This window comes from Dermochelys coriacea, chromosome 8, assembly GCF_009764565.3.
Source record: "Dermochelys coriacea isolate rDerCor1 chromosome 8, rDerCor1.pri.v4, whole genome shotgun sequence".
Lineage (NCBI taxonomy): Eukaryota > Metazoa > Chordata > Testudines > Dermochelyidae > Dermochelys > Dermochelys coriacea.
In genome coordinates, this window is record NC_050075.1 from 92,147,018 (window position 1) to 92,173,808 (window position 26,791).

General features: G+C 40.6%; 1 protein-coding gene across 8 annotated transcripts in view; it reads right to left on the reverse strand.

The window, feature by feature from the left end:
* PATJ (PATJ crumbs cell polarity complex component) overlaps positions 1–26,791 on the reverse strand; it is a 222,934-nt gene that overhangs the window by 192,125 nt on the left and 4,018 nt on the right. For 4 of the 8 annotated variants that reach the window (XM_043520335.1, XM_038412966.2, XM_038412968.2 and 1 more), the window contains 11 exons: positions 23,282–23,338; positions 23,028–23,194; positions 21,098–21,292; positions 19,377–19,516; positions 17,652–17,847; positions 15,958–16,086; positions 13,649–13,861; positions 9,533–9,632; positions 8,495–8,583; positions 7,078–7,219; positions 6,636–6,770 (listed from right to left, as the gene is read on the reverse strand). In XM_043520335.1, the coding sequence (XP_043376270.1) occupies positions 6,636–6,770; positions 7,078–7,219; positions 8,495–8,583; positions 9,533–9,632; positions 13,649–13,861; positions 15,958–16,086; positions 17,652–17,847; positions 19,377–19,516; positions 21,098–21,292; positions 23,028–23,194; positions 23,282–23,303 (1,528 nt within the window). In that variant the 5' untranslated portion in view covers positions 23,304–23,338. Of the gene's footprint in view, positions 1–6,635; positions 6,771–7,077; positions 7,220–8,494; positions 8,587–9,532; positions 9,633–13,648; positions 13,862–15,957; positions 16,087–17,651; positions 17,848–19,376; positions 19,517–21,097; positions 21,293–23,027; positions 23,195–23,281; positions 23,339–26,791 lie in introns of all 8 variants that reach the window. The other 4 variants (XM_038412962.2, XM_038412969.2, XM_038412965.2 and 1 more) reach the window with 1 other exon arrangement.

The window sequence follows — 26,791 nt, forward strand, 5'->3', positions numbered from 1 at the left end:
TTTAGCCCAATTGGGCCTAACGGAAAATAGTTTGTGTTTTATAAGACACACCTTTTACATTAACTTTTAAAAGGCACTTCCAGAGTTTAGGCAGGGCCTTAAATTAGCAGTGTTTACTTTAGCACCCTTACGATTAAGAGCCTTCAGCATTTCCAAATTAGGCAGCCATTTTTGTAATTTAAACTGGCCATTAAATTCTGTTCCGGGCTGAAATTTTATACACAGTGTTCAGACTGAACAAAAAAGTTTCCAACTAAATGAATGCTTTTAAATTTTAGGCAAGCAAAAAAGGTACAAGGTTATGAAAAAGCATGTTGTAGCTGATAAATATGAGTATCTTGAGCCTTTTTTTCTTTTGTAAGGAAATTGAATCCTACCAAACAAGGACTCTTGATTAGGGGCTGTAGGACATTATATACCGCAGATCGCTTTACCCAGTTTTAAAACCATTCTAATGTCATTAGTCTGTAGAAGTACAAAGAGTAACAGTACTCAAACCCAGCATCACCAGCTTAACTGCATTATCCTGTCTGAAACATCAATAATGCCTACACTACTTGAATTCCAGTACACTGAGCTGAGAGACTGCAGATCAGCCTTTGTACAGAACAGAAGTACTTACTGAAAAGAAATTGATAAAGAGGCACTATCCCTGTTCAGTCTTCTATCTGCAACTCTCACTCTGGCTTCTCCCTCATGGATGTCCTGCCACCACCTCAAGCTTACTATGGCAAAACCTGCACTCATCTTTCTTCAAATAAACCTCCCTCTCTCCTTCATTATTTTAGCAACTCTATCATCTTCCCTGTCCCTTGGCATCATCAACTCCTTTTCCTCTACATAAGTAGAGTCGCTTAATGCTCTTATTTTTCCCTGCAGCATATCCAGAAATGCATCTATGCCTTTTCATTCCCACCGCTGAAAAACGTCATGGTTTACTACCTCATGTCTTAAATACTGCAACCTCGTGTTCTCCAACCCTCAAACCCATCCAAAATGCAACTGCAAAATATCATCCTACAATCATGCCTGTAGCCCAGCTCTTCGTCAAAGCCCTTCACAGCTTTCTTTAATCTTCCACACCATATGCCAGCATCATATGCCACCTTCAAAGAGTGGACTAGATGATAAATCTGAGGGAAGGGAACAGAAGGAGACTTTGCCGATTGGAAGGCATGAGATGCACTGTCCTAGGGATGGAGGTTCCACAACCACTGCTCCCAAGAGTAGGGGGACTGAGTCATCTCTCTGCCGCCCCAACCGGGAAAACCGAGAAGTCTGCTGCTTGCCAGGAGCTAGGATTCACGACGTGACGGAGAGACTGCCGAGACTCATCAAGCCCTCGGATCACTACCCCTTCCTGCTTCTCCACATGGGCACCAATGATACTGCCAAGAATTACCTTGAGCGGATCACTGCAGACTACGTGGCTCTGGGAAGAAGGATAAAGGAGTTGGAGGCGCAAGTGGTGTTTTTTTCCATCCTCCCTGTGCAAGGAAGAGGCCTGGGTAGAGACCGTCGAATCGTGGAAGTCAACGAATGGTTACGCAGGTGGTGTCAGAGAGAAGGCTTTGGATTCTTTGACCACGGGATGGTGCTCCAAGAAGGAGGAGTGCTAGGCAGAGACGGGCTCCACCTAATGAAGAGAGGGAAGATCATCTTCGCAAGCAGGCTGGCTAACCTAGTGAGGAGGGCTTTAAACTAGATTCACCGGGGGAAGGAGACCAAAGCGCTGAGGTAAGTGGGGACGTGGGATACCGGGAGGAAGCACGAGCAGGAGAGCACAAGAGGGGAAGGCTCCTGCCTCATATTGAGAAAGAGGGACGATCAGCGAGTTATCTTAAGTGCCTATACACAAAGGCAAGAAGCCTGGGAAACAATCAGGGAGAACTGAAAATCCTGGCCTAGTCAAGGAATTATGATGTGATTGGAGTAACAGACTCTGTGGGATAACTCACATGATTGGAGTACTGTCATGGATGGATATAAATTGTTCAGGAAGGACAGGCAGGGCAGAAAAGGTGGGGGAGTGGCATTGTATATAAGAGAGCAGTATGACTGCTCAGAGCTCCAATATGAAACGGCAGAAAAACCTGAGAGTCTCTGAATTAAGTTTAGAAGTGTGAGCAACAAGGGTGATGTCATGGTGGGAGTCTGCTATAGACCATCAGGGGACCAGGGGGATGAGGCTTTCTTCTGGCTACTAACGGAAGTTACTAGATCGCAGGCTCTGGTTCTTATGGGAGACTACAATCACCCTGATATCTACTGGGAGAGCAATACAGCGGTGCACAGACAATCCAGGAAGTTTCTGGAAAGTGTAGGGGACAATTTCCTGGTGCAAGTGCTGGAGGAACCAACTGGGGCAGAGCTCTTCTTGACCTGCTGCTCACAAACCGGGAAGAATTAGTAGGGGAAGCAAAAGTGGATGGGAACCTGGGAGGCAGTGACCATGAGATGGTCGAGTTCAGGATCCTGACACAAGGAAGAAAGGAGAGCAGCAGGATACGGACCCTGGACTTCAGAAGAGTAGACTTTGACTCCCTCAGGGAACTGATGGGCAGGATCCCCTGGGAGAATAACATGAGGGGGAAAGAAGTCCAGGAGAGCTAGCTGTATTTTAAAGAATCCTTATTGAGGTTACAGGGACAAACCATCCTGATGTGTAGAAAGAATAGTAAATATAGCAGGCATCCAGCTTGGCTTAATAGTGAAATCCTTGCTGATCTTAAACACAAAAAAGAAGCTTACAAGAAGTGGAAGATTGGACAAATGATCAGGGAAGAGTATAAAAATATTGCTCAGGCATGCAGGAGTGAAATCAGGAAGGCCAAATCACACTTGGAGTTGCAGCTAGCAAGAGATGTTAAGAGTAACAAGAAGGGTTTTTTCAGGTATGTTAGCAACAAGAAGAAAGTCAAGGAAAGCGTGAGTCCCTTACTGAATGAGGGAGGCAACCTAGTGACAGAGGATGTGGAAAAAGCTAATGTACTCTATGCTTTTTTTGCCTCTGTCTTCACGAACAAGCTTCACTGGGCAGCACAGCATGGGGAGGAGGTGACCAGCCCTCTGTGGAGAAAGAAGTGGTTCAGGACTATTTAGAAAAGCTGGATGATCACAAGTCCATGGGGCCAGATGTGCTGCATCCAAGAGTGCTAAAGGAGTTGGCGGATGTGATTGTAGAGCCATTGGCCATTATCTTTGAAAACTCATGGCGATTGGGGGAGGTCCTGGACGACTGGAAAAAGGCTAATGTAGTGCCCATCTTTAAAAAAGGGAAGGAGGAGGATCCAGGGAACTACAGGCCAGTCAGCCTCACCTCAGTCCCTGGAAAAATTATGGAGCAGGTCCTCAAGGAATCCATTCTGAAGCATTTAGAGGAGAGGAAAGTGATCAAGAACAGTCAGTATGGATTCACCAAGGGCATGCCTGACTAATCTAATTGCCTTCTATGATGAGATAACTGGCTCTGTGGATGAGGGGAAAGTAGTGGAAGTGTTATTCCTTGACATTAGCAAAGCTTTTGATACAGTCTCCCACAGTATTCTTGCCAGTAAGTTAAAGAAGTATGGGCTGGATGAATGGACTATAAAGTGGATAGAAAGCAGGCTAGATTGTCAGGTTCAACAGGTAGTGATCGATGGCTCCATGTCTAGTTGGCAGCTGGTGTCAAGTGGAGTGCCCCACGGGTCGGTCCTGGGGCCAGTATCAATATCTTCATTAATGATCTGGAGGATGGCGTGGATTGCACCCTCAGCAAGTTTGTAGAGGACACTAAACTGGGAGGAGAGGTAGATACGCTGGAGAGTAGGGATAGGATACAGAGGGACCTAGACAAATTAGAGAATTGGGCCAAAAGAAATCTGATGAGGTTCAACAAGGACAAGTGCAGAGTCCTGCACTTAGGATGCAAGAATCCCACACACCGCTACAGACTAGCGACCAAATGGCTAGGCAGCAGTTCTGCAGAAAAGGACCTAGGGGTTACAGTGGACGACAAGCTGGATATGAGTGAACAGTGTGCCCTTGTTGCCAAGAAGACCAATGGCATTTTGGGATGTACAAGTAGGGGCATTGCCAGCAGATCAAGGGTTGTGATCGTTCCCCTCTATTCGACATTGGTGAGGCCTCATCTGGAGTACTGTGTCCAGTTTTGGGCTCCACACTACAAGAAGGATGTGGAAAAATTGGAAAACGTCCAGCGGAGGGCAACAAAAATTATTAGGGGACCGGAACACGACTTATGAGAGGCTAAGGGAACTGGGATTGTTTAGTCTGCGGAGGAGAAGAGTGGGGGGATTTGATAGCTGCTTTCAACTACCTGAAAGGGGGTTCCAAAGAGGATGGATCTAGACTATTCTCAGTGGTAGCAGATGACAAAATGAGAAGTAATGGTTTCAAGTTGCAGTGGGGGAGGTTTAGGTTGGATATTAGGAAAAACTTTTTCACTAGGAGGGTGGTGAAGCACTGGAATGCATTACCTAGGGAGGTGGTGGAATCTCCTTCCTTTGAAGTTTTTAAGGTCAGGCTAGACAAAGCCATGGCTGGGATGATTTAGTTGGGGATTGGTCCTGCTTTGAGCAGGGGGTTGAACTAGAGGACCTCCTGAGGTCCCTTACAACCCTGATATTCTATGATTCTACACAACTTTGCCTCCACATACTTCTCTGTCCAGCTTTTTCCCTTCCCTCCTCTGCCCTTCTTCCCTACCCTCCCTTCACTGTCCTTCTCTGTTCTGCACAAGCCTCAGAATCAACCACTACACTTTGTTGCCTTCACCCTCACTCTTTCTGCCTTCTCTCACACAACTCTCTATACCCGGCAACCCTTGACCTGTCCATGTGCCTTGTCTTTAACTCAAGAGAATTTCTTCCATGATAGGTAAAAACCCTCATATTTACCTACAGTAAAAATATTTAGAAAGATTTACAAAGCCCTCAAGACTTACATTACAAACCAAAAGGAAATTCATGATTTTATTCCTGTAACATTTGTCTTTTGTCCTTCATTCCTTTGTTTTCTGCCATCACTTGCCATGTGATCTCCTACTTTAGGCCCAAATCTTGCAATGAGCTCTGCATGGGCAAACCTGTGTGCCCACACAGCACTCTACTGACTTCAGTTGGGGGGGGGAGGGAAAGAGGGCTTTACATTGTCTACTTGGTGTTTTGCATACAATTTTTGATTTTTTTTTGAAATGTCTCTGAATCTGAGTGAACATGCACCTGATTATGAACCTTTAGTGGGTTTTACTGAGAACCTCAGTCAAATTCTATCGATTTTACCATTTTTCCCTGTGAATCCAAGCAATGTTCCCTCTTTCAGCTCACACTTTAATCATACATGTAGACATCAGTGAAATGCACTTAAAAAAAAAAGTTCCAAGTCAAACACCGGTCACTATATTGATTAATTTTGGACCTAAATAGCCACAGCAGCATCATGTGTAATCGAGGACACACAGTATTGAACATCTGAATTGCCATTTTTCTTCTCCATGTCCGGGTTGCCTTTAGAATGCAATTAAATTTACCAAAAATACAGGGATTTTAAGGACGAAAGATCCTATGATTTAAAAACACTTAATTCCTTCTGATCTTAAAATCTATTACGATAATCTAGTTTGATTTCTTTAACATGAGCAATATAATTTCACCCAGAAATTCCTGCATTGAAACCAATAACTTGCAGAGAAATAAGAGCATATCTTTTAGAAAGACATGCAATTTTGATTTTAAAAGGCATCAACTGATATAGAATCCACCCCATCCATTGGTAATCTGTTCCAATCATCAATTATCCTGACTGTTAACCAAAAACCCCCCACAAATGCCTTATTTCTAGTTTAAAATTTTTCTAGCTTTAACTTCCAGCCATGAGGTCACATTGTACCTTTGTCTGCTTGTTTAAAGTTCCCTGTAGCAATTCATGTCCCTTGCCTAGATAGTCATTTCCTACTTCATCTAGCAATCTCTTTTTAATTACACTGAAAATATCATTAAGCTCTTGGTCACCCATTCAAATTCAGCCCAAGTTAATAGTGACAAAAAACAGATTGCCACTGTACATCTGTGGCTGGTCAGATATGAGATAGCGTATTCTTCGAATTCAGAGTGGGCAGGTATCCACATATCAAAAAGCAACAGCATAGCTGTTACCCTGAAAAAGTAGATCAGGGACTGAATATCTCTGGAGTCTGAACTCATCCCTAAAGGCAGGTCATGCAGATCAGGATTGAGACACATTGATAGGATAGTCAAGGGAAGCTTGCTCAGCCACAGTTTGCACACTATCACATCTGTGCCCATTCCAGAAAGTTGCCCAACATCTCTAAGAATCAGAGCCAAAGGTCTGTGATAGGGCTGTTCATCTGGCACCTTTCCCAAGTACTTAAAAAAAAAAAAAAAAAAAAAAAAAAGCTCTTGCAAATAAATGAGAAAACACAGCAATGTACATGTTTTAGATTTTGGTTTTAGTTAAATAAAAAAGCATTGAAGAGCAGAAAATTAGAATTGTGCAACGAAAAGGAAGCCAAACTGTCACATCATTATGAAAATTAGGTTAAAGAAATGAATTTCAAGAAGTCAGTAGATATACAGGAGAGGAGAGAAAAAACTACAGGATGTTTTACCTACCTATTTTGTGTAGATTTTGCTTCTTTTCATTTTCAAAGTTATCTTTGTCCTCTTGACCCTCCTCAGTCTCCCTATCCAAATTAGTTTCCGTCTCTACAGCTCCAAACAGGACTAAGGCTGGCATATTTGGCTGCACTGTAAAGATCCAAAAAAAAAAACTTTCAAGTCAGCCAGGTAGTACAGAGGATACATGACATGATAACCAATATCCACTGGCAGCTTCCTTGTTCAGTTTACAGGAACTTTGCTGTCAACTCCACTTCACTCCCCACACACCCTTTCACCCTTCGTCAAAGGGTCTGATTCTTTGCAGAGGCTCCTTAAGCCCAAGATTTATGGTTGCTCAGCAGCTCACAGGAACAGGCCCTAAAGGTTTATTTTGGTCATTATAAATTGGAAGAAAAATTAAATGAATCATTGGCAAAGGGAGGAAAAGGACTACCTCGCTCTGAAGATCTTCCTGAAGAGAAAGAAGCATGAGGAGGTTTCTGTCGAAGCAAGGTAAGGTGCACCACCTGGCCAGTGCGCCGCAGCGCCTCCACCACTTCTTGGTTGGAGCAATCCTGAACATTAATCCCATCAACCTAGTACAGAAACAGCAGATTATAGACATCAGATTATGGTCGAGTTCTAACATTCGCAGAGATATGTAAACCAACAGTGCAACTCATCTCTAACAGTTATACTAATGGCCCTCACAGACTGCAGCATTAATTCAGCTACTTCAAAATAATCAGATAAATGCCATCTTCAAAGTTTACTCTTAAAAGAAAATATAAAATAAAAACGTCTCCTTGATAGCAGGCATGGGCAAATACAAAACAGCAATTTTACTAGATTTACAGAAATGTGAAATAAGTTTGCTTTTCAGCAGAGTTAGTGTGTGCAGACAGCAGCTCGCACAGTACTGTGCATAGAGCTTTCTGGATGAGTTTGAGAGACTAACAATCTGTTCAGATCATAGCATAAGTTTTCTGCCAACCTCTACAAGCCTCCACACATAAATATGCAAACAACTATGTACACAATCAGTGCATAGTGGTTAAAAAAAGAAAAAAGGAGTGGGTAAACTAATTAACCTGGACTCCACAGTCCCCAAATGAGAAGTGGGTAAGCTCTGTTGATCCTTGACTAGACTATGCACACACAAAACTGCAGCTGTAAGTACAAGAGAGCACCAAATGCGGGAGAGGCCAGGCTGTGACAGTTTAGGCATTGTATCTGCAAAACATTTGCTCCCAAATATTTTATATGCACTTTATAAAAGTCAGATCTCTCTTTTCATGTTAAGAAATCTTTATAGAGTTATTCCTACTTGTATTAGGAATGCAAAGTTAGCCATTTCATGTTAACATGGCCCTGACATTTATCCAGCAGGTTTTAATTTTTTTCACCTATAAAAAATAGGATTTTTTTTAATGCCTGCGTTATAATATTGTGAGGACATCAACCCGATGTTAAATACTTATAGATGGGCATAAAGGAAACAATTCTGCAAGGTCTCAAGCACCTTCAAATCCCACTAATTTTAACAGGAGCTGAAGATGCTCAGTTCTTTAATCAGGCCCTAAGTCAAGATCCCTGCTCTAAGATGCTTCAATCCAAACATCTATCCTGTTTTACTATTTACGATTCTCTCTCATTTTTGGCAGTACACTGCAAACCAGAGCTATAAGCTCAAATACTAATTTTTGTTGACAGTCATAAATTTGCCAATGTTCCTCTCTTTTACAAACAGGATGTGCTTTAGCACTGAATGAATTAAGAACAAGCTCTAGTAGAGTGTGTTTTAAAAATCCAGATATATATAAAATAACCACTAGTTCCAAAATTGGATCCAAATGAAATATTTTACTTACAGCAATAATTTTGTCCTGAACTTGTATAAGGCCACTGTGATCTGCAGCACTGCCAGGTATTATATTTTTCACAAAGATCCCTGAAGAATCTGCTTTAAAAAAACAAAACAAAAACAAACAAATGAATAAATAAATGAGAGCACTAATTTGGGCCTTTTGTTAAACACACATTTATTTAGAGCTTAAGAACCATGCACCTCTGGAGGCCTGGGACCACAAGTGGAATGAAATTGCACCTCCTGCTAGTCACAAATGAGCATTGAAATCACAACACTCACATAATTAGTAGTTGTGCATGATTCAAAATCTGCACTCAAGAGAAGAGCACCAATGCAAGCCTCCTTATACTGCCCTACTTGATTCACCCTGCTCAGAAAAGGCCCTTTCTATGTTAGGTCAGCTTCCATGCCTACACAGGCTTTGATCCACCAAATCACTTACATATGATGAATTTGACTTCAAGGGGAGTATTTATGCTTAGAAGTAAAGCATGCATTTAAGTGCTTTGCTGGATCAAGGCCTCGCTCATCCTCTTCTACATTTAGTTTTAGCAATTCAATAATTTAAATCAGACAAGTCCCTTCTGAAAAATCTCACACAAATGCACTTTTCTATTGTATAGATATATTTTGTAAGGGGGTATGTAGAAATCACAAAAAGCTTTCCTTCTTTCTCATGTGTAGAGTTGGACAAAATCACGCTGTGAACCCATAATTACGTACAGATAATTTGGTGTACTCCCAGAGCTCAGACACTAGTGCAAAGTATGAAATAGCTGTCTGCTGAAAAAGAATCACCTTGTGACGACGGCACACACATTAAACACTGTTGAGATGCTCACAGTCCTGCAGTGGAAGAGAGATGAACTGGATAATCTAATAGGTCTTCAAATCTCAGACATCAAACTCATTAAAGAAATGAAAGTGCATATTGAACTATGTGGCATGTATCAAAGACTTCAGCAAAAACATAAGGCCAGTCTGGGCATTTGATAAACCTCTGCTCTAGTCTTTCATAATCAGTCAGCATATAACTCACCTACATCAGATGTTCCAGTATATCCAACAATTGTTATACCAAGGCTTTGTCCATCTTTTTTTGTAAGCTCCACATCATAGGTATCAAAAAGAGCGTTAGCCTAGAAATAAAATATTATACAGTTTATAAAATTGAATGTCCACATTACAGTAAAAAAAAGTTTGTTATATCACTAACATTTAAAATTACAGGCTAAGGTTTGAAGAAGTGACCAGAGGTTTTGGTAGACCAACTTCTGACACCTCAAAAGGGGTCTCACTTCCAGAGGATAGAAAATAAAGGTGTCAATTTGGGCACCCAAAATCACTAGTCATTTTTGAAAACCTTGGCTATATAATATATATGATATCAGAAACAAGTATCTGTAAATACACAAAATATTCATATACAGTCCAGGGGCCATGCTTATCACAGTACCCACTGTCGGACAGTAAGTGCTTTGGAAAGTCTCTATTGGTTAATTTTTTTTCAAAAAATAGGATTTTTTTTTTAACACCTACATTACTAACATTTTGATGACGTCAACCCAATGTTAAATATTTAGAGATGGGAATAGAGAACTGCTTCAGGTACATGACATCATGACACCATGCCAGTGGAAGAGAGAAAATACTTGGCTCTCAGTTCACTGGCTTTATCAAAAATTATTTTTCTCTTAGACCCTATTAATGGAAAAATATTTTGATTCCTTATAATCATTAAAGAAACCACACACTTGTTCTGTTTAGTGTAAAATATGCTCATGAGCTCCTTCGGACAGAGATCATTACACTCCTATGTTTGGAAAGCACCAAACATACTGTGGATGCTACCGGAAAAAAAATAATATGCACTTTTTGGTAACTATATCCAACAAATGCATATAGCACATTTTAAAATATGGTGTTCAAGACAAAGCTAGGTGTGCAATACACCATTTTAATTTTATATCAATCATATGCATATCTACTTAATTACATTTACGGGCAAGTTTGAAATTATTACTATCCTGATTTGGACTGGACTGGATCGCACAGAGAAGTGGAAGCTTCAACAGACTTGTTTAGAACATGAAATGACAACAGGAAGTCAAAGCCACATTAAAAAAAATCACTTCCACTGAGCACAAGTTAAAACATGGCAGTGGGGAGAAAATCTGGAGAATTTTTAAAAAAAGCTTTACAGCTTAAAAAAAAAAAAAAAAGATGAGAAGAATCATAGAATCATAGAATATCAGGGTTGGAAGGGACCCCAGAAGGTCATCTAGTCCAACCCCCTGCTCAAAGCAGGACTAAGTCCCAGTTAAATCATCCCAGCCAGGGCTTTGTCAAGCCTGACCTTAAAAACCTCTAAGGAAGGAGATTCTACCACCTCCCTAGGTAACGCATTCCAGTGTTTCACCACCCTCTTAGTGAAAAAGTTTTTCCTAATATCCAATCTAAACCTCCCCCATTGCAACTTGAGACCATTACTCCTCGTTCTGTCATCTGCTACCATTGAGAACAGTCTAGAGCCATCCTCTTTGAAACCCCCTTTCAGGTAGTTGAAAGCAGCTATCAAATCCCCCCTCATTCTTCTCTTCTGCAGACTAAACAATCCCAGCTCCCTCAGCCTCTCCTCATAAGTCATGTGCTCTAGACCCCTAATCATTTTTGTTGCCATAAATCATAACAACAAGAGAAACAAGAACAGAGAAGAATGGAATAGTACATAACTTGGCACTATCTTTTGGCTTCCGAATCATCTGTTCAGTGTTTTCTTAACCACAATCAAATAAGGTATTCAGACATGATCTGATCCCAGGAGAAGTTTATGGATAGGTCCCCTGAAGCTGGCCCTCACCATCCGCCCTTATGCATTTGCTCACTTGATTTTTGGTTGTTTCTCTCCACGCAGAGCCATTTTGACAGTACAAGACCTTTCCTTCAAAGGCAACACCAGAAACCTTAGTGCCAGAGGCACTTTGCAGAATGACTGATGCCATTTCCTAGTTCTGCAAAAATATTCATCTATGGCACGTTACTGGAAGTGGAGTAGTAGAATATGGATTTAACGGGTGGATTCTGGGAAATATAGACACAATCCCAAACATAACAGCCCATTCCTGAGCTGTGGTTAAATTGGTGGGTTGTAGGTATGTGCCTTGCACATGACTAACTGTATGAGATTTTCTGTTTCCTTATATGTGTATACACAGATTAGTGTGGATTTAGAAACTGTGGTAGAGAACTGAGGTAGCTTAATGCAAAACTAGTGGTTTAATATACAACAAACTAATTGGCAATTCAAGACATATTTCTGCTGATTTAAGTGGTAATCCTAAAGCTGGAAAAATTTTGCCGTTGTAAAATTCTCAGCTAGTAAATGCTTTCTCAGAAGTCAGAAGAGAACGAGATTCTGGTAGTAAAAAATTGCTATCTGTCTTGTGCAGTAGATTCCTTGGTGCAAAGTGATTTTCGTGACCTGCCTTTAACAAGTACAATAAATGAAGCAGAGAAAAACGCATTTAGATTAGCTACCGCTGTCAATTTCTGCAAAGACTAATCTACCAGCAAATTGACCAGATACTTCAATCTAAATGCCTGGATTCTGCCAACAAAGAATGCAATAGATGTCATGACTAGCAATATCCAAGTTTATTTCTAGATGTCTCAGAAACCTGAAGGACCCTGCAAAGTGGTGGAAAAAACAGTACAAAACTAACAGCAGAAAGGAGGACATTTTAGAAGGCTTGCAGCAGCTAGAGCATGCAGGATTGCTGCAGCTTGATCTATGGAACATGTATACTGCTGAACAAGTCAATTTGCAAGGTCAGTCTCTAACACAGGAAATGTGAAAAATAATATATGCTAGGGGAGGAAAAGTTAAGGCTGAATATATAATCTTGGAAAATGTGACAGAGCCAGCAAAATGATTCTACGTGGCTATATAGATTCTTTAGGAAATGCCTGTTTTCAGAGCACTACACATGTCGTTCTATCAAGACGCCAAGCTTAAAGAACTCAGGATGACATTTATTTAACCAATGTCTTCTTGGCTGCATTAGTATCTCCTGAAGGGGTGGAAAATTCGAGGGCAAATGAGAAGACAGAACAAAGTAGGAACATTTCCATTCTCATCTACTTGAAATGTAGGCTCTTTCCATTCCCCAATCCTCTGCTATTACTGCAACCTCACTTCAAAGGAGGAGAACTGAACAGGTTCCCCATTATAGCTCAACATCACCTATCTTCAGAGAGAAGGATCTCTGCAGAGAGATGTGAAGTACTCTCCCGCACCAGAAGCTAAGAGATGCCTCTGGAGCAACCTGGCACAGTGGGAAAGAGTGCAAACATACGTTGTGTTTTAAAGAACAGCTCCTCTCAGATTTCAAGTTATAATCAAGAACAAGAGAAGAAAGAAAAGGCTACTCACAGATTCCACTCCTAAATCTAACCAGCACATTAGTAGCAGATGGAGTACAAGCACAGCTTTGTTGATGTTTCCAGACTTACTGTACACTTAGTGTAGCATTTGTTGATTTTAATTACTCAAAACTGAAGAGGATGACTTCAAAAAAACACACAACACCAACCAACTTTGATATGACCGGGAGGAGATTTGCTAAAACAAGATTTAAATATTTAAAATACATTTCCCAACAAAGTTGTGTAGACTAGGAAGATGTTACACTTATGTTTCATGAAGAGAAGTAGCTCACTGTGCAGAATAATTCTGTTCTGGTCATAGTGCATGTTGGATTTTAGGAAAGAAAAAGTCATCATTTTTTAAATCATCTCAGATGAGCAAGAATGTAAAACTAGGAAGGAGATCTAAACGTTCCATTTATCGATAATGTTTATGATCTCGTTAAATCAAATCACTCACTTTGTAATAAATTCTGCAACACTGAAACTGCCCTGGTCAGTCTGGCCCTGAGATAATAGGTATTTATTGTATATTGTAGAAGAATACAAAAGGCTGAGCTGATGGCTAAAATAAGGATCATTTAATACTATGGTATGATATTTGGAAGCTCAAATAACAAAATATGTTGCAGTCCGTCTGAAACTCTTTAGAACGCTGTGCTCTCTCTTTCTGGCTGTAAGCCACAGCAGAACTTATTTGAAGAATTGTGAGGAAATGTCAGATACTTACACCCCTGTCCGGAGAAAAGGGTAATGCACCAACAGGCAAGCTCACGGGGGTTGGTGGGGTCACAGTAATCTCACACGCTGGATCTCTTGCAAGCACCATCCTAACAGAATTCCCACAGTTTCTCAGCACTTGGGCAACTTGTTCACTGATCATTCCTTGTACATTGGTTCCTCCAATCTGTAAAATGTGATCTCCTGTTCTAAGTCTCCCATCCTTCAAATATGGAACATTTAAAAAAAAAAATTAATAACTGGACCAAAATTTTACATTGCAGAACTGAAATTGAGTAGTATATTTTCATGGGACAGCTAGTGCATGAAAATATCATAAAAATAATCAATGCTGCAAAACAAATAACGTAAGGAAATGCTAACACAATTAACCATTGCTTTTTCCACAGCAGTTAGCAGTTCTATAGCAAACTGATTTAAAAAAAAAAAAAAAAAAAAAAGTAAAACCATATAGCAGTTAATGGTACAATTAAACAGAAAAAGGTTAAATTTCATATTTACTGGGAAACAAATGCTGACACTGTTTTGTAATCCTGTAGTCCGAGAACTATGCTATCAAATAGCAAAAGAGGATTTTAGGGCTACAAAGCACAGCATTTTGATTTAGGGCTATTTGAAGAAATTGAACAGCTCAAATATTAAAAACTCAACCCTGCAGGTCTTACTCACATGACTAGCCTTTACTCAAGTGACTAACTCCACTGAATGTAACGGGACTACATTCATGACTAGGATTGCTCATGTTTATTTAAAACAAAAAACAAACAAAAAAAAAGGTTGGCTCGAGACCCAAGCTGTTATTTTTACTGTAAGAAAGAACCATACTAAACATACATAGGGCCATGGCCTCAGCTGGTGTAAATCTTCATATTCCTGTTGACTTAAATACATTGATTTATACCAGCTGAGGACTTCGCCCATAACTAACATGCACATTAATACTGGTGTTACTTCATTGAGCTTTAGCATATACATGCTCCTTATTTCACATTTTTAACTGCATCTGTCCTCTTGTTTAATTGAAACTGACACAGTAATATCTTAATTTACAGCTGTTATTGAAAGCCAAAATATGTTGTTCCTCACAGCAAAAGAGGCATTTCACAGTAAGTGAAAATGTATTCATTACTTTAGACAGCTTTATAGAGGAAGCTCTCAAGCAACAGCCGACTTTTTCCATTCCAGCTCTTCAAATATCCAGTTTTCATTTCTGTTCTGAATTGGAACAAGTGCTATAACCTGCCTCTTGCCTCACATTAAATATTTTAAAATGCAACATGTCTTTTTTGCACATCTAAGGTTATGGGCAGCAGTTAGCAACTAGTCATTGGTGAGCGCTCATTGAAATCCCAGCCCTGTTAAATGCCTCAGTCGAGGGTAGTTGGTACTGGTCATGATTGGGTCTTTAAAGACTAAAACCCCCAGGCTGCAATCTGATCCAGACAGATGAATCCATGCACCTGTGCAGGTATCACTGACTTCAGTGGGGCTCTGCGCAGACACAAGCCTTTTCACATAAAAATAAATTATCTTTATAAATAATCCATGCACTGGATCTTTGAACACATACTCATGCAACTGGGTTGGCCTTGGGGAAATTATGCCCTGGGTGAACTTGTATTTTGGCACCCCTGGCCCCTGCTGCCTCCCCTACCATCCCACGTCAAGCCTGGGCCACACTGCCTCCCCACCGCCATTCCCCAAGCTCCCTTCTGCAGCCTTGTAGCCCAGGTCCATCCACTCCTTGCCTCTTGACTATAGCACCCCCCTGACCACTGCACCCGGGGTGATTGCCCACATCACTCACCCATAAGGCCAACCCTGCATGCAAGTAAGTGCCAATGACTTTAGTGAGACAACCTGCATGATTAAGGATCACGGACATGAGAATGTGAGTTTGCAGACTTGACCCCTGTAAAATTGTAATCAAATATATACATTCTATACAGAATCTGCATGTCTGTTAAGAGTAGCTGTCCCAACACGGATGACTAATGGTTGAAATTTTATTGAATGCAAATGATAATGCTGGACAACCTTTTAATATTTCTGTCTGATCTGGAATGCAATAAAAGCCATGCCATGTCGGAGAAGTAACTTAGCTCAGTTCCAGTGTTGACTTTTTGTCAGTCATCATACCTTGAACATGTATTTATTTCTATATACAATATATATATTGGCACTCAGTCTCTGATGCTATCAGACTCCTTTTGTTTACATATATTAGTTTATTTTAGAACTGTCAAAAGAAGTTATTGTACTTTAAAACCAAATAAGAAGTGACATAAAACAAGTTACCCGATCTGCTAATCCGCCTGGAACAATAGTCCTTACAACAACACCATTTGATTTTCCTCCTACAATTCCAAAACCTAATCCTGAGCCATCGTTAATCAGTTCAACTTCTTCAACATGGCCCCACTGAATCTGCAATTAATAGAAGAGGGAAATTTTAATTTCAGTTAATAATCAATATTTCCAGCTTTCATGTCTGCTGGGAATTATTAATAATTTTATTCAGAGCAATTTCCCCACATACAACTGGAGCCATATTGAGTCTTGGTCAGTCAGTCAATGGGTTTTGCATAAATTTTGCTTTTTCACTTTCATAAGACACTATTCTTGACTATATAAAAGGCAATTTTAGGGATTCCTTACAATAGTAAAGACTACCATTTTCATTTCTGGCAAATCACGTTGACTGCAATTCATAGGGAGGAAAAAAGTGAGAAGTCTGCATTCACCTAGTTTTTGTTTAATATTTGACTAGTTTCCTACTTCTGTTATTTCACTTACAGGCTGAATAGAGCTCCAGTACACTTTGTATGAATAGCACAATATAAATTTTGCCATACGGAATTGGAAGCATCTCTCTAAGCTATTTTGCTCTGCAACCTTGTGGCATACAAGACAATCTGAGAACAACTCCTCTGCCATATTAGCACCTTACATAGAAACCAAAATGAGGCAAAGCAGGCTGGTTTAAGACTTCTGTGAATAAAGGATTTATTAGCATACTGAACATCTTAGCAAAGATCCTTTTATGATTTTTAACTGAAGTTTAAAGACCCCCCACAGAGAAATATATTTCTATTTTATTTTGTTAGTCTGTTTGGTGCAAATGCTTTAATGACAAAGCTGAAAATTTTAAAAAATTAAATTTTAACTGAGCAATAAACAATACTGAAGGTTTTAATGGACAATCAAATTTCACTAGCTCTACAATATTCATGAGGGAAATAATTATCCAGTACCACAAAAACCCCTCTGAAAAAGATCTCCAGCAAAGCTTCCAATATAACAAATTAAGATCACAATATTGCAAACCTCATTCTCAGGCATGTGTGGTCCTACTAAATTATCAGGACCTGTGAGATTATATAACCGAGTATACAATAAACCCTCACGCTCAGGAAAGTTAGTGGGTTCACAATCAGTGGAGGCTAGCAACATACGAACGTAGATATGAAAAACTGGCAAACTAACCATGCAATCAAGACGTTCCCCTCACAACGATGCATGTATGCGTCACTTTATTTAAATAAGACATTGCTTTGGGGACTTAATCATATTCTGATCAGTGGAGACTGCTGAAAGTAAACACTGCCTATCCTCTTTTAAGTCATAATCAGAGTCCAATTGCCCAAGGTAAAATGTTTTGCATTAGGTGAATTTGTAAATTGTCCTACCCTGCCCCTCTGTAAACAGGCTCCGCTACTGAGAATGGGTCAACTGACTAAAGCATCAACTCCAGCTCCCTCACAAAAACCCCCAATATCTACTTTACAACAAATTCAGGCAGGTTTGCAATGGAATCATCATATTTAGGGCATGATAACTTTAAAATGAAACACCTGCATTCTTAGACAAAATTAAAAAGCACATACAGTTAGCTGCTGTAAAACAAAAATAGTTAAAACTGTAAAAATCCTTTCATATGTTTAGAAAGCACTAACACCTTCCAAAAACTGATTGACGGTATCATAACTCACAGTCTCAGACGGATGCACGTCACTTAAGACAGCAGAAGTTCCGCTGTTTCTTTGGACTGACTCTCTAGCAACAACCAGATGTAAAGATCCTGTGGATTGCTGGAGCAGTGCAATAGCTTGTTGATGGGAAATGTTCTGATCCAACGGGGTGCGGTTAATGGCCAGAATGTGGTCATTTTCCTTTAATCTTTGATCCCTTGATAAAAGATTAAAAGAAGAGAGAGATGCAACTACATAACAGGATTTTGTCATCTAAATTGGAACATTCAGAATAAACTATAATGCAATATTAAATGAATTATATTAAAAATGTTAATTTTTTACATTGTCTCCACTAGCATACAAGTTATGTGCACATCACATTTTATTTAATAACCCAGACAAATTGATTTTTGTTGCAACACTACTATGGTACATACGCTTGCTAGATCTTTCAGGGTGTTCCCACGGTAGGTGGGGTGATCAGTGGGCATCTCATATATAGTTGTCTATAGTATTCCATTGTTGAAGCTGATTGTGGTGTCCAGGAAATTGATTATCTAGGACAGGGGTTCTCAAACTGGGGGTCAGGACCCCGCAGAGGGTCACAAGATTATTACATGGGAGGGGGTCGCTACTGTCAGTCTCCACCCCAAACCCCGCTTTTGCATCCAGCATTTATAATGGTGTTAAATATATAAAAAGTGTTTTTAATTTATAAGGGGAGAGGGAGTCACACTCAGAGACATGCTATGTGAAAGGAGTCATCAGTGCAAAAGTTTGGAAACCACTGCTCTAGAACATTCCCACACTAGCGAGTAGAATGGATGGGTTGTGATTGTTGAAGTTGTGGTGGAAATCTGAGGGAGTTTAGATATTTTCATCCTTTGGACAGACCATCAGGCACATCACTGGTTTCGTAGTGCATGTCTCCAGAAATTCTTCTTCAAGGTGGCCAATGAAAAGATTGGTATATTGGAGCCATCCTAGTACCCATGACTATACCCATGGTTTGGCGATGTGTTTGTTGTTGAATTATGTGTGAGGATGAATTTGATGATGTGTTTGGGGTGGATATCTGAGGGTTGGTATTATCTTGTAAATATTTGAGGCAGGCAGCAATGCTGTCACTGTAAGGGATGTTGTTAATGTAGCGGAGTTTCTGGAGGAAGTTGGTTGTATCCTGGAGGAAGTTGGCCCTTTGTGTGGTGAGTGATTTGAAGATGGTTTCTATAAGTCTCAATATGCCTTCAGTAAGATGCTGTGGCCAGATAGGATGGGTCTGCCTGGGTTCTCTTGTTTATGTATCTTGGGAACCATGTAGAAGGTCCCTGGGGGATGAGGTTGTAGAGTATCTCCTGAGGTTGTTTGGGGAATGATTTCATGATCAGAAATCAACATAAATGATCAAGAATGTGGTTTCATCTGCTGTAGCTGTGACACTCTTGAGTTCATTTCCCAGACCGGAGAAGAGCTCTGTATAAGCTCAGAAAGCTTGCTTCTCTCACCAAAGGAAGTTGGTCCAATAAAAGATATTACCTCACCCACCTTGTGTGTCTAATATCCTGGGACAACACATCTACAACAACACTACATACCCAAAATTATTAGTCATTTTTTTAAATCTTAGCCAGTGTTTTTCTTGCAATTGTTTTTTTAAACATGCAAAATCATAATTTTGCTGCACTTCTGAAGGGGGATTTTTAAAAATAAAGGTTAATAAAACACAAATATGCATATTCTTACCTGGCAGCTATGCTTCCTGGCTGGATTTCCTTGACAAAGATACCAGCTTCTCCCACGATTTGATTTTTAAGGGCAATCACACTAAAACCAAGACCTCCAACAGATGGTTTTTCTATATCTATATATTCTATTTGCCTGCCCTAATAAAAAAAAGTTAATTTTCAACACAGTAGAATGATCTTGTTTAAAATTTATGAGTACAAGAAGAACTAGTCTCTTCCCTTCTTTAAAAAAAATTCAGAATTTTGAACATATGTTACTTCTATAAACCTCTCCTATTTATTTTTCATATAACAGAATGCAGTATATACAGGCAGCCCAAGGTTCTGAACCCTCAGGAAATTTAAGAGCTGCTTTCACACTTCATTCACATTATGAGATGAATTCCAAACTGGACAAAAAGTATGAACAAAATGCTGATTAATGCAGTTTATTTAGAATTTCTGGAAACACTGCATAACTAAACCAAATAACTTGTCTTTTGGCTGCTTTTTGCTTTAAAAAGGGTTAGTTTTTAGCTCGGCATCCAAAGGCTATGGTTTTTAAATACATATTTTTTCCCTCCAGTACAGAGTTTCTGGGTGCGTTTACTGGTATAAAATACCCATGAAAAAAATACTTTAATCACATCTGTTTTATTTAAAATAATGTTCAGTCTTTAACTCAACCAGTAAAAGATTTAGCTTGTAAAACACTACAGTTACATTAAGATAGTCAATATTTAATATAGAAAGGAATGACTAACCAATTAACCCTACTGATGAAAATAATGCCCAGTTCTAAATGCATAGGATAGGCCCAGTCCTACATGGTTGGATCCCTGTGCCTATACAATAATGGCTCTGCTACACTAATATGCTACACCAGGGGTGGCCCACCTACGGCTTCAGAGCCACATGTGACTCCTTGCGTAGGCACCGACTCTGGGGCTGGAGCTACGGGCGCCAACTTTCCAATGTGCTGGGAGGTGCTCATTGCTCAACCCCTGGCTCTGCCACAGGTCCTGCCCCCACTCCACCCCTTCCCATCCCCTCCCCTGAGCCTGCTATTCCCTCGTTCCTCCCACTCCCCCTCCAAACCTCCTGCATGCCAAGAAACAGCTGATCAGGAGGTGCGAGGAGGGAGGGAAGCTCGTTCATTGGGGGCTGCTGACTTATTACGGTGGATCTTTGGCAATGTACATCGGTAAATTCTCGCTCCTTCTCAGGGTCAGGTTGGCCACCCGTGCTACACTATCTATGTTCATGAAGTTAGTATCAGTCTGACTAGGTTTTAAAATCAAGCTGTATTAAAATTAAATTAAGGGGTATATAAAATATTTTTAATCACTTCCACGGTTTATATCTCTCCTATTCAGCAGGTAAAATTAAAAACTGAAATTTTTTCAGGAAACATCTATTTCCCATGAAATTTCATCAAGGGGCAAAATAAATATGGTTTTTGCCAACTGAAGTTTTTCTGTTTTGGGGTATTGATTATAAGATTAAAAAAAAAGAAAGCCAACAAAAATAAAATATTTTCCATTTTTGTCAATGTTTTTCCACCGGGGGGAGGGGGAGAGGAATCCCAACCAACTCTACTCTCTTACTGAGTTATAAGACACCACCCCCCAAGATAGTACAGAAAGTTATGTTTGGCAATCTATTGCAACACAATGTATGCAAAAGAATTGACATTTGTTGAAAATAAGTTTAAACACACTGGCGATGACAGGATTTTACCTTTGCCATTTGTTGGATCATCTTATTTAATTCATCAGCTCCTAGTTTTGGAGTGAGTGGATCTACTCTGGGTCCAGATGAATTATAAGCCATATACGCATTCCCATTAGCAATGGATCTGTCAGCATCAAATACTAGTAACCCTCTCTTAGTAAAATTAAAGTCCACCGAACGGTCTGAAGGCATGTAATTGAGCTGTTAAAAACAAGCAGAAATATTTAGTCAAATACCATCCTGCAAAAGTACAAATCCAATATAAAAACAGATTTGCAGGTATAAGATTTTGTACAAAACCAGCCATATAAACAATTTATCAGCATTTAAATCAGAATATTAATACCTAGTACATACATCAGGATTGCCTAAACTATTTCACCAAGTGTGTGAAAGGACTAACAGGAACAGGCACGTACTACGGGACGACATCTAATTTGTGCACAAAATAAAAACAGGAGGAAAAAGAAAAAGAGGCAGAAAGAATGCTGAATCAGCTGGAGACAGAAAAAGAAATGCAGCATGACAGCAGCAATAGTCAAAACAGTTCCTTTGGTATTAAAAAAAGAATTAAAAAAATACAATCCCTCCATGTTTCAACTATTTTTTAAATGAAAAAAATATTCTCTCGGTTTCCTTCCATTTCATTCTCCCTATATGTATTACACCCCTCTTTGTCTTTTCCTACTCTCCTGTTTTTCCCCTCTCCTCCCCAGGAGCTAAACACATGTAGAAGGAGTGTTGAAATAGCCTTCAGACTACAGGTTAAATTTTCAAATGCACCTTGGTCACATAGGCCTAAGTCCCATGTTCAAAAGAGACTTAGGTACCTAAGGCCAGGTCTACACTTGGAAGGCTTTGCCAGTCTGTCTATAGCCTAGTGTGGACACAGCTTATAGTGGCAAAACTTAGCCAAATAAACTATACTGGCTTATCTGCCAGTATAACTATCCTGGCAAAAGCACAATTTTGCCAGTATAATTGCATCTACACAAGGGGCCTTTGCTGGCACAGCTATGGCGGTCACAAATCACATCTCATTGTACTCCTGATCAATATAGCTATGCTGGTAATAGTTTGTAATATAGACCTGACTTAAGTCTCACTGAAAGTCAACAGGACTTATGCTAAGACACCTAGGCATTTCTGAAAATTTTATCCCAGGTCTCATGATCATTCCTCTATTCAGTTATTTCAGTCAAAGCGTGTTACCACTCAAGTGCTCAGGAAAGCCGAACAAACAGCAGAAGAGCCACTTATGCTTTCTCCAGTTCACAGGCCACGTTTACCATGTTCCCCCTGGTCGGGCATGGTCCACAAGCAACAGATTGCACAAGCTATAATTGCTAGGAGCTGGAATGCAATTTATAGCAACACAAGTCAACTAACAAATGCAGAGGCTTTCCCCTGGGAATTACAAATGTTGACATGCCAAGCAGGAGAAAGACTCTCGTTCAGGAGTGTGTTTAAAAGGAACCTGAACAAAATCAACTTGTTGAATACTGATTCTGAATATTCCAGGTATTCATTCATTATGCACTTGCCACAAACTGTGCTCCTAGATGTATTTGCATTTACAGGTAAAATTGTCTTCTATAGCCATATGGATAATGACAGGACACCTGCAGAGCTCACTGGCACCCAGGGCATGCAGAATTAATTCCTGATTTTAAAAGTTCATGTGCCTGGTTCAGCTAGCCCTATGACTTGAACTGGGTGTACAGGTGAGCATGCCAGGCACTCAGATCCTACATTTATCGGAGCCATAGCCCAGTTAAATACCAAGGTGGTGGAAAACAGAACATTCAGTCACTCCAGTCACAGTTTATAAAGCCAAATGGCAGCATCCCCAGTGACACACGCCTACGTACCGTATTTTAAATTCCTAAATAAATATAGCCAATAGAATAGCCAAAAAAGGTGACTTTCAACTTACTTGCTCCTTCAGTTGCTTGATAGACTGCTGAAGGGTCAGTATCTGATTAAACAAAGGGCTTCTGAGTGTGTTACATAAAATAGTCAGGTTTTCATTCTGTGATGTCTCCCCTCTCTCTCGCAGTTTCATTTGCAGTCGATCAAGAATTTGTAACACCTGCTGCTTATCTGATAAATCCCAAAATAATAAGATTAGAATTCTGGCTCATAATTCTCCCACTACTCAACAAAGATAATTATTCTTAAAATATCTACCTGCTGCAGGATTTTCAGGCATGGTGAATTGATCTCTTTGGAATCAGTCAGAATAATCTAGATGAAGTTAAAAATAAATAAATCAACTAAGGAACCAAGTGTAAACTAAGTTATACCTTCCAGCAGATTGCTTAAGAGACAGAGTCAACTCAAAAAAAAAAAGATTAATTCATTAACAACCAGCCCCTGAGGAGAGTTTTGTGACACTTTTGCAACAATCCCCCCCTAATTCCACACTGGGCTTTGGTCCTGAATCAACTCAGAAGAAAATACAACAGACTGAAGCACCAACACCACTTTCTCCTATATTACAGGCCTGACCTTGCTAAGTTTGAAAGTATCTTATGAGGTTTATCAAACAGGGCAATTTTACCTGCCCCACACTCAAACACGATTCATAGGAGCTGCAAAACAATCCCATTGTGGAAGTAACTGGAAAACACCTTAATGACAGCTCAAACACAGGAGCTGTCACACCACAAAATAAATCCAATCTGGCAGGAAACCTGAAGACTCACTAAGGAAGCAGCACATATTCAAGAACCACTTCATCTAGAGGCTTGTGTTGATATTGTCTTGAAGGTGAATCATGTTTGTGTTGTAGTGGGTGGAAGGACAGTAGTTATGACATGGGGTAAGAATTCAAGAGGATTAAAGCAGAAAAAAATGGGAGTGTCCTTTTGGCTCCACCAAATATGCAGAAGAGCCCAGGAGAAAAAGAATCAAATGAAAATTTCCACTTACAGCCTTAAACTGTTGACTGGAGCTGCTAAGAGCTATTGCACAAGCACCAACAGGTGGCAGTTGAAGTGATCCTCATATACAGTCTGTCTGTCCCAGTCCTGTTTCCTCCCCATCCCATTCTCCTCACCTTGCTGGTTCTAGTCTCACCTCCTCAGGCTTTTTGTCCTCGGCTCCTCACCTGTTCTAAGTCCTGGTCTTCTTGCCGAACCATTCACAGTTCTCTCTCTATCCCCCGGCTCCTTTTCTCTCGTCTCCTCCTCTTTGCTTCCACCCCAGTTTCCACTCCATCTCCCATGCTCTCTAGCTTCCAATCCTAGGCTCTCCTACCAGGCTTCTTGTTCCATTTTATACTGCCCTTCCAACTCATCCAGGGCTGGATTAGCCATCACTGAGCCCTAGGAAACCACAGGGTTGCACTTCTGCTCATGTTGTCCCATGCCACCCAGGATGATGGGGCAGCCAGGCCAAATTTGAGTGAATGCCATTGCAACCTGATGCACGGGGTCTCAGCATCACTCAGGATTGGGCCCTAGACACATGAGTAGCTTGCCTATGTGTTAATCTGGCCCTGGTTTTATCCCCTGCAAGCCAGCTCTTGTCTCCTCTGCATTCTAATCAGAAAACTTTTCTTCACACTGCCTGGGCCCGGCAGGGTGCCACTAAGAGCACAGGTGCTTTCGGTTCCAGGGCCAGTAGGATTTTTCAAACTTGGTCAGATTTGGGCAGTTTTTTATGGAGATAGCAAAAGATACATCCCTGATTCCAAATGGTCTGTTTATACACAAGCAAACAGTGTAGTTCATGGGTTCTCAAACCTTTCCATGTTTTAAGTTATCTCATGGGCACCTCCCCTCTGATTCGCAACTGAACAATGTCTTTGCTGCAACTACAGCAATTGCTCACATGGTTATGTAATATTTGGAAAGTTTTCAGCATTTTTCAGTGCAATTTAGCAACTGGAAACAAGGAAGGACAGTATCATGTGACCAGCCAGCTATCTGCAAACCCCCCCAGCAAACATTTCACAGAAGAATGCAAGGAGCTCATGGCATGTGCAATGCACTCAGGTCTGCAGGGTGTGACACTCCAATTTAAATTGCAGTAACATCCAAAATGTGTTAGGTACTGTCCAAACACAGATGTAGACCAGATCTACACTAACAAAAGGTTCACCAGTATAGCAATACAGGCAAATCCTAGTGCGGACACAGCTTATATAGGCAAAAAAGTGCTTTTGACAGTATAACTTATACCAGTTTGGCAAGTGAAATAAGTTACATCAGAAAAAGCACTTTTATGCCTGCAGCTACACTAGAGTTTTTGCTAGTATATAAGTGTCACACAAAAAAGATCACACCCCTAAACAACATTACTATACTAGAAATAGTTAAGACCTGGCAAAGATATAGTGTCCTGTCCCAAAGTGCATAGAATTTTCTGAACAACTCTGGAATCCTTCAGAAGGAAAGAAGCTATTTTATACAGCCCTGTGGCAGGATAATGTGTTACCTTACACAGTCCAGGAGCCCACACACCTAATCAGGAAAGAATTATGGCCTTAAAAAACAAGACTTTCATCAGGTTATTGTTTAAGACAAAAAGCATACTCAGTGGTGTACAATACACAGAAATATGGACAGTTCCTGCCACAAATTTATGGCTGTATCTTCACAGCAGAAGAGATGTGTTTTTTCCACCAAGATATCTATCTCAATGTAAAGTCCTAGTGGAGTCAAGGCACAGGTAGCTGTTACCTTGACTAGCTACATTGAGTTAAAAATTACAGTGTATTGTCTCCACTAGGACTTTACATTGAGATAGATGTCTTGGTGGAAAAAACATATCTCGTTTGCATTGGAGATGAAGCCTATATTTAAAGACACATGGGGCCTGGCTTTCAGAAGTGCTGAGCACCAAAAACTTCAGCCGAATCCATGAGAGGTAGTGGCACTCAGCACCTATGAAAAAATGTGAAAAGAGAATACACGGAAAACTGGAGAGGTGCAGATAAAGGTTTTACTTTCTCCTCCCAATCCCCCCACAATAATCAAACTATTTTTCCTCAGATGTAAAAATAAAGAGCCCTTTACATCCTGGCAGCTACATCTACTCACATGCAGCAGGAATGGAGACTGGGGGGAATATGGGGAAGTATTGCCCCCACAAACCAGAGTTGACACATGGGGAGGGAACACAGGGCCACGTGCCCCCCATATCTCTGTCTTCCATTTAGCACAGAGGTTTTCAAGCTCAGGGAGGGGATGTGTGGAGGAACACGCAGGGGGCTGAGCGGCGACTCCAGGCAGCTCAGAACAGTCCCACACGGCAGGGCTTGGAGAGGGCGGCCAAGTGTCTGGTTTTCGACCAAAAAAGTGGTCGAAAAGGAAACCTATCCAATCAAATCTACTGACTGAACACCCAAAGTCTGTTTTTTAAATATTATAAAGTTGGCAACCCTATCTCCAAGCCCTGCCACAAGGGGCTGGCCTGAGCTGCCTGGCACCACCACACCCCGCCAAACGTTCCTCCATGCCCCATCCCCAGTTTGAAAACCCCTGTGATAAACGGAAGGCAGAAATCTGGGGGTGGCACATGACCCCAAGTGCCACCCACATGTCATTTCTGCCCCCCCAAACTAAGCCTATGACAGAGGCATCTGATCATTTCCAGAGTGACAGAAAGTGATCAAGACTAACAAATTTATTTGAGCGTAAGCTTTCGTGAGCTACAGCTCACTTCGTTGGATGCATCCAATGAAGTGAGCTG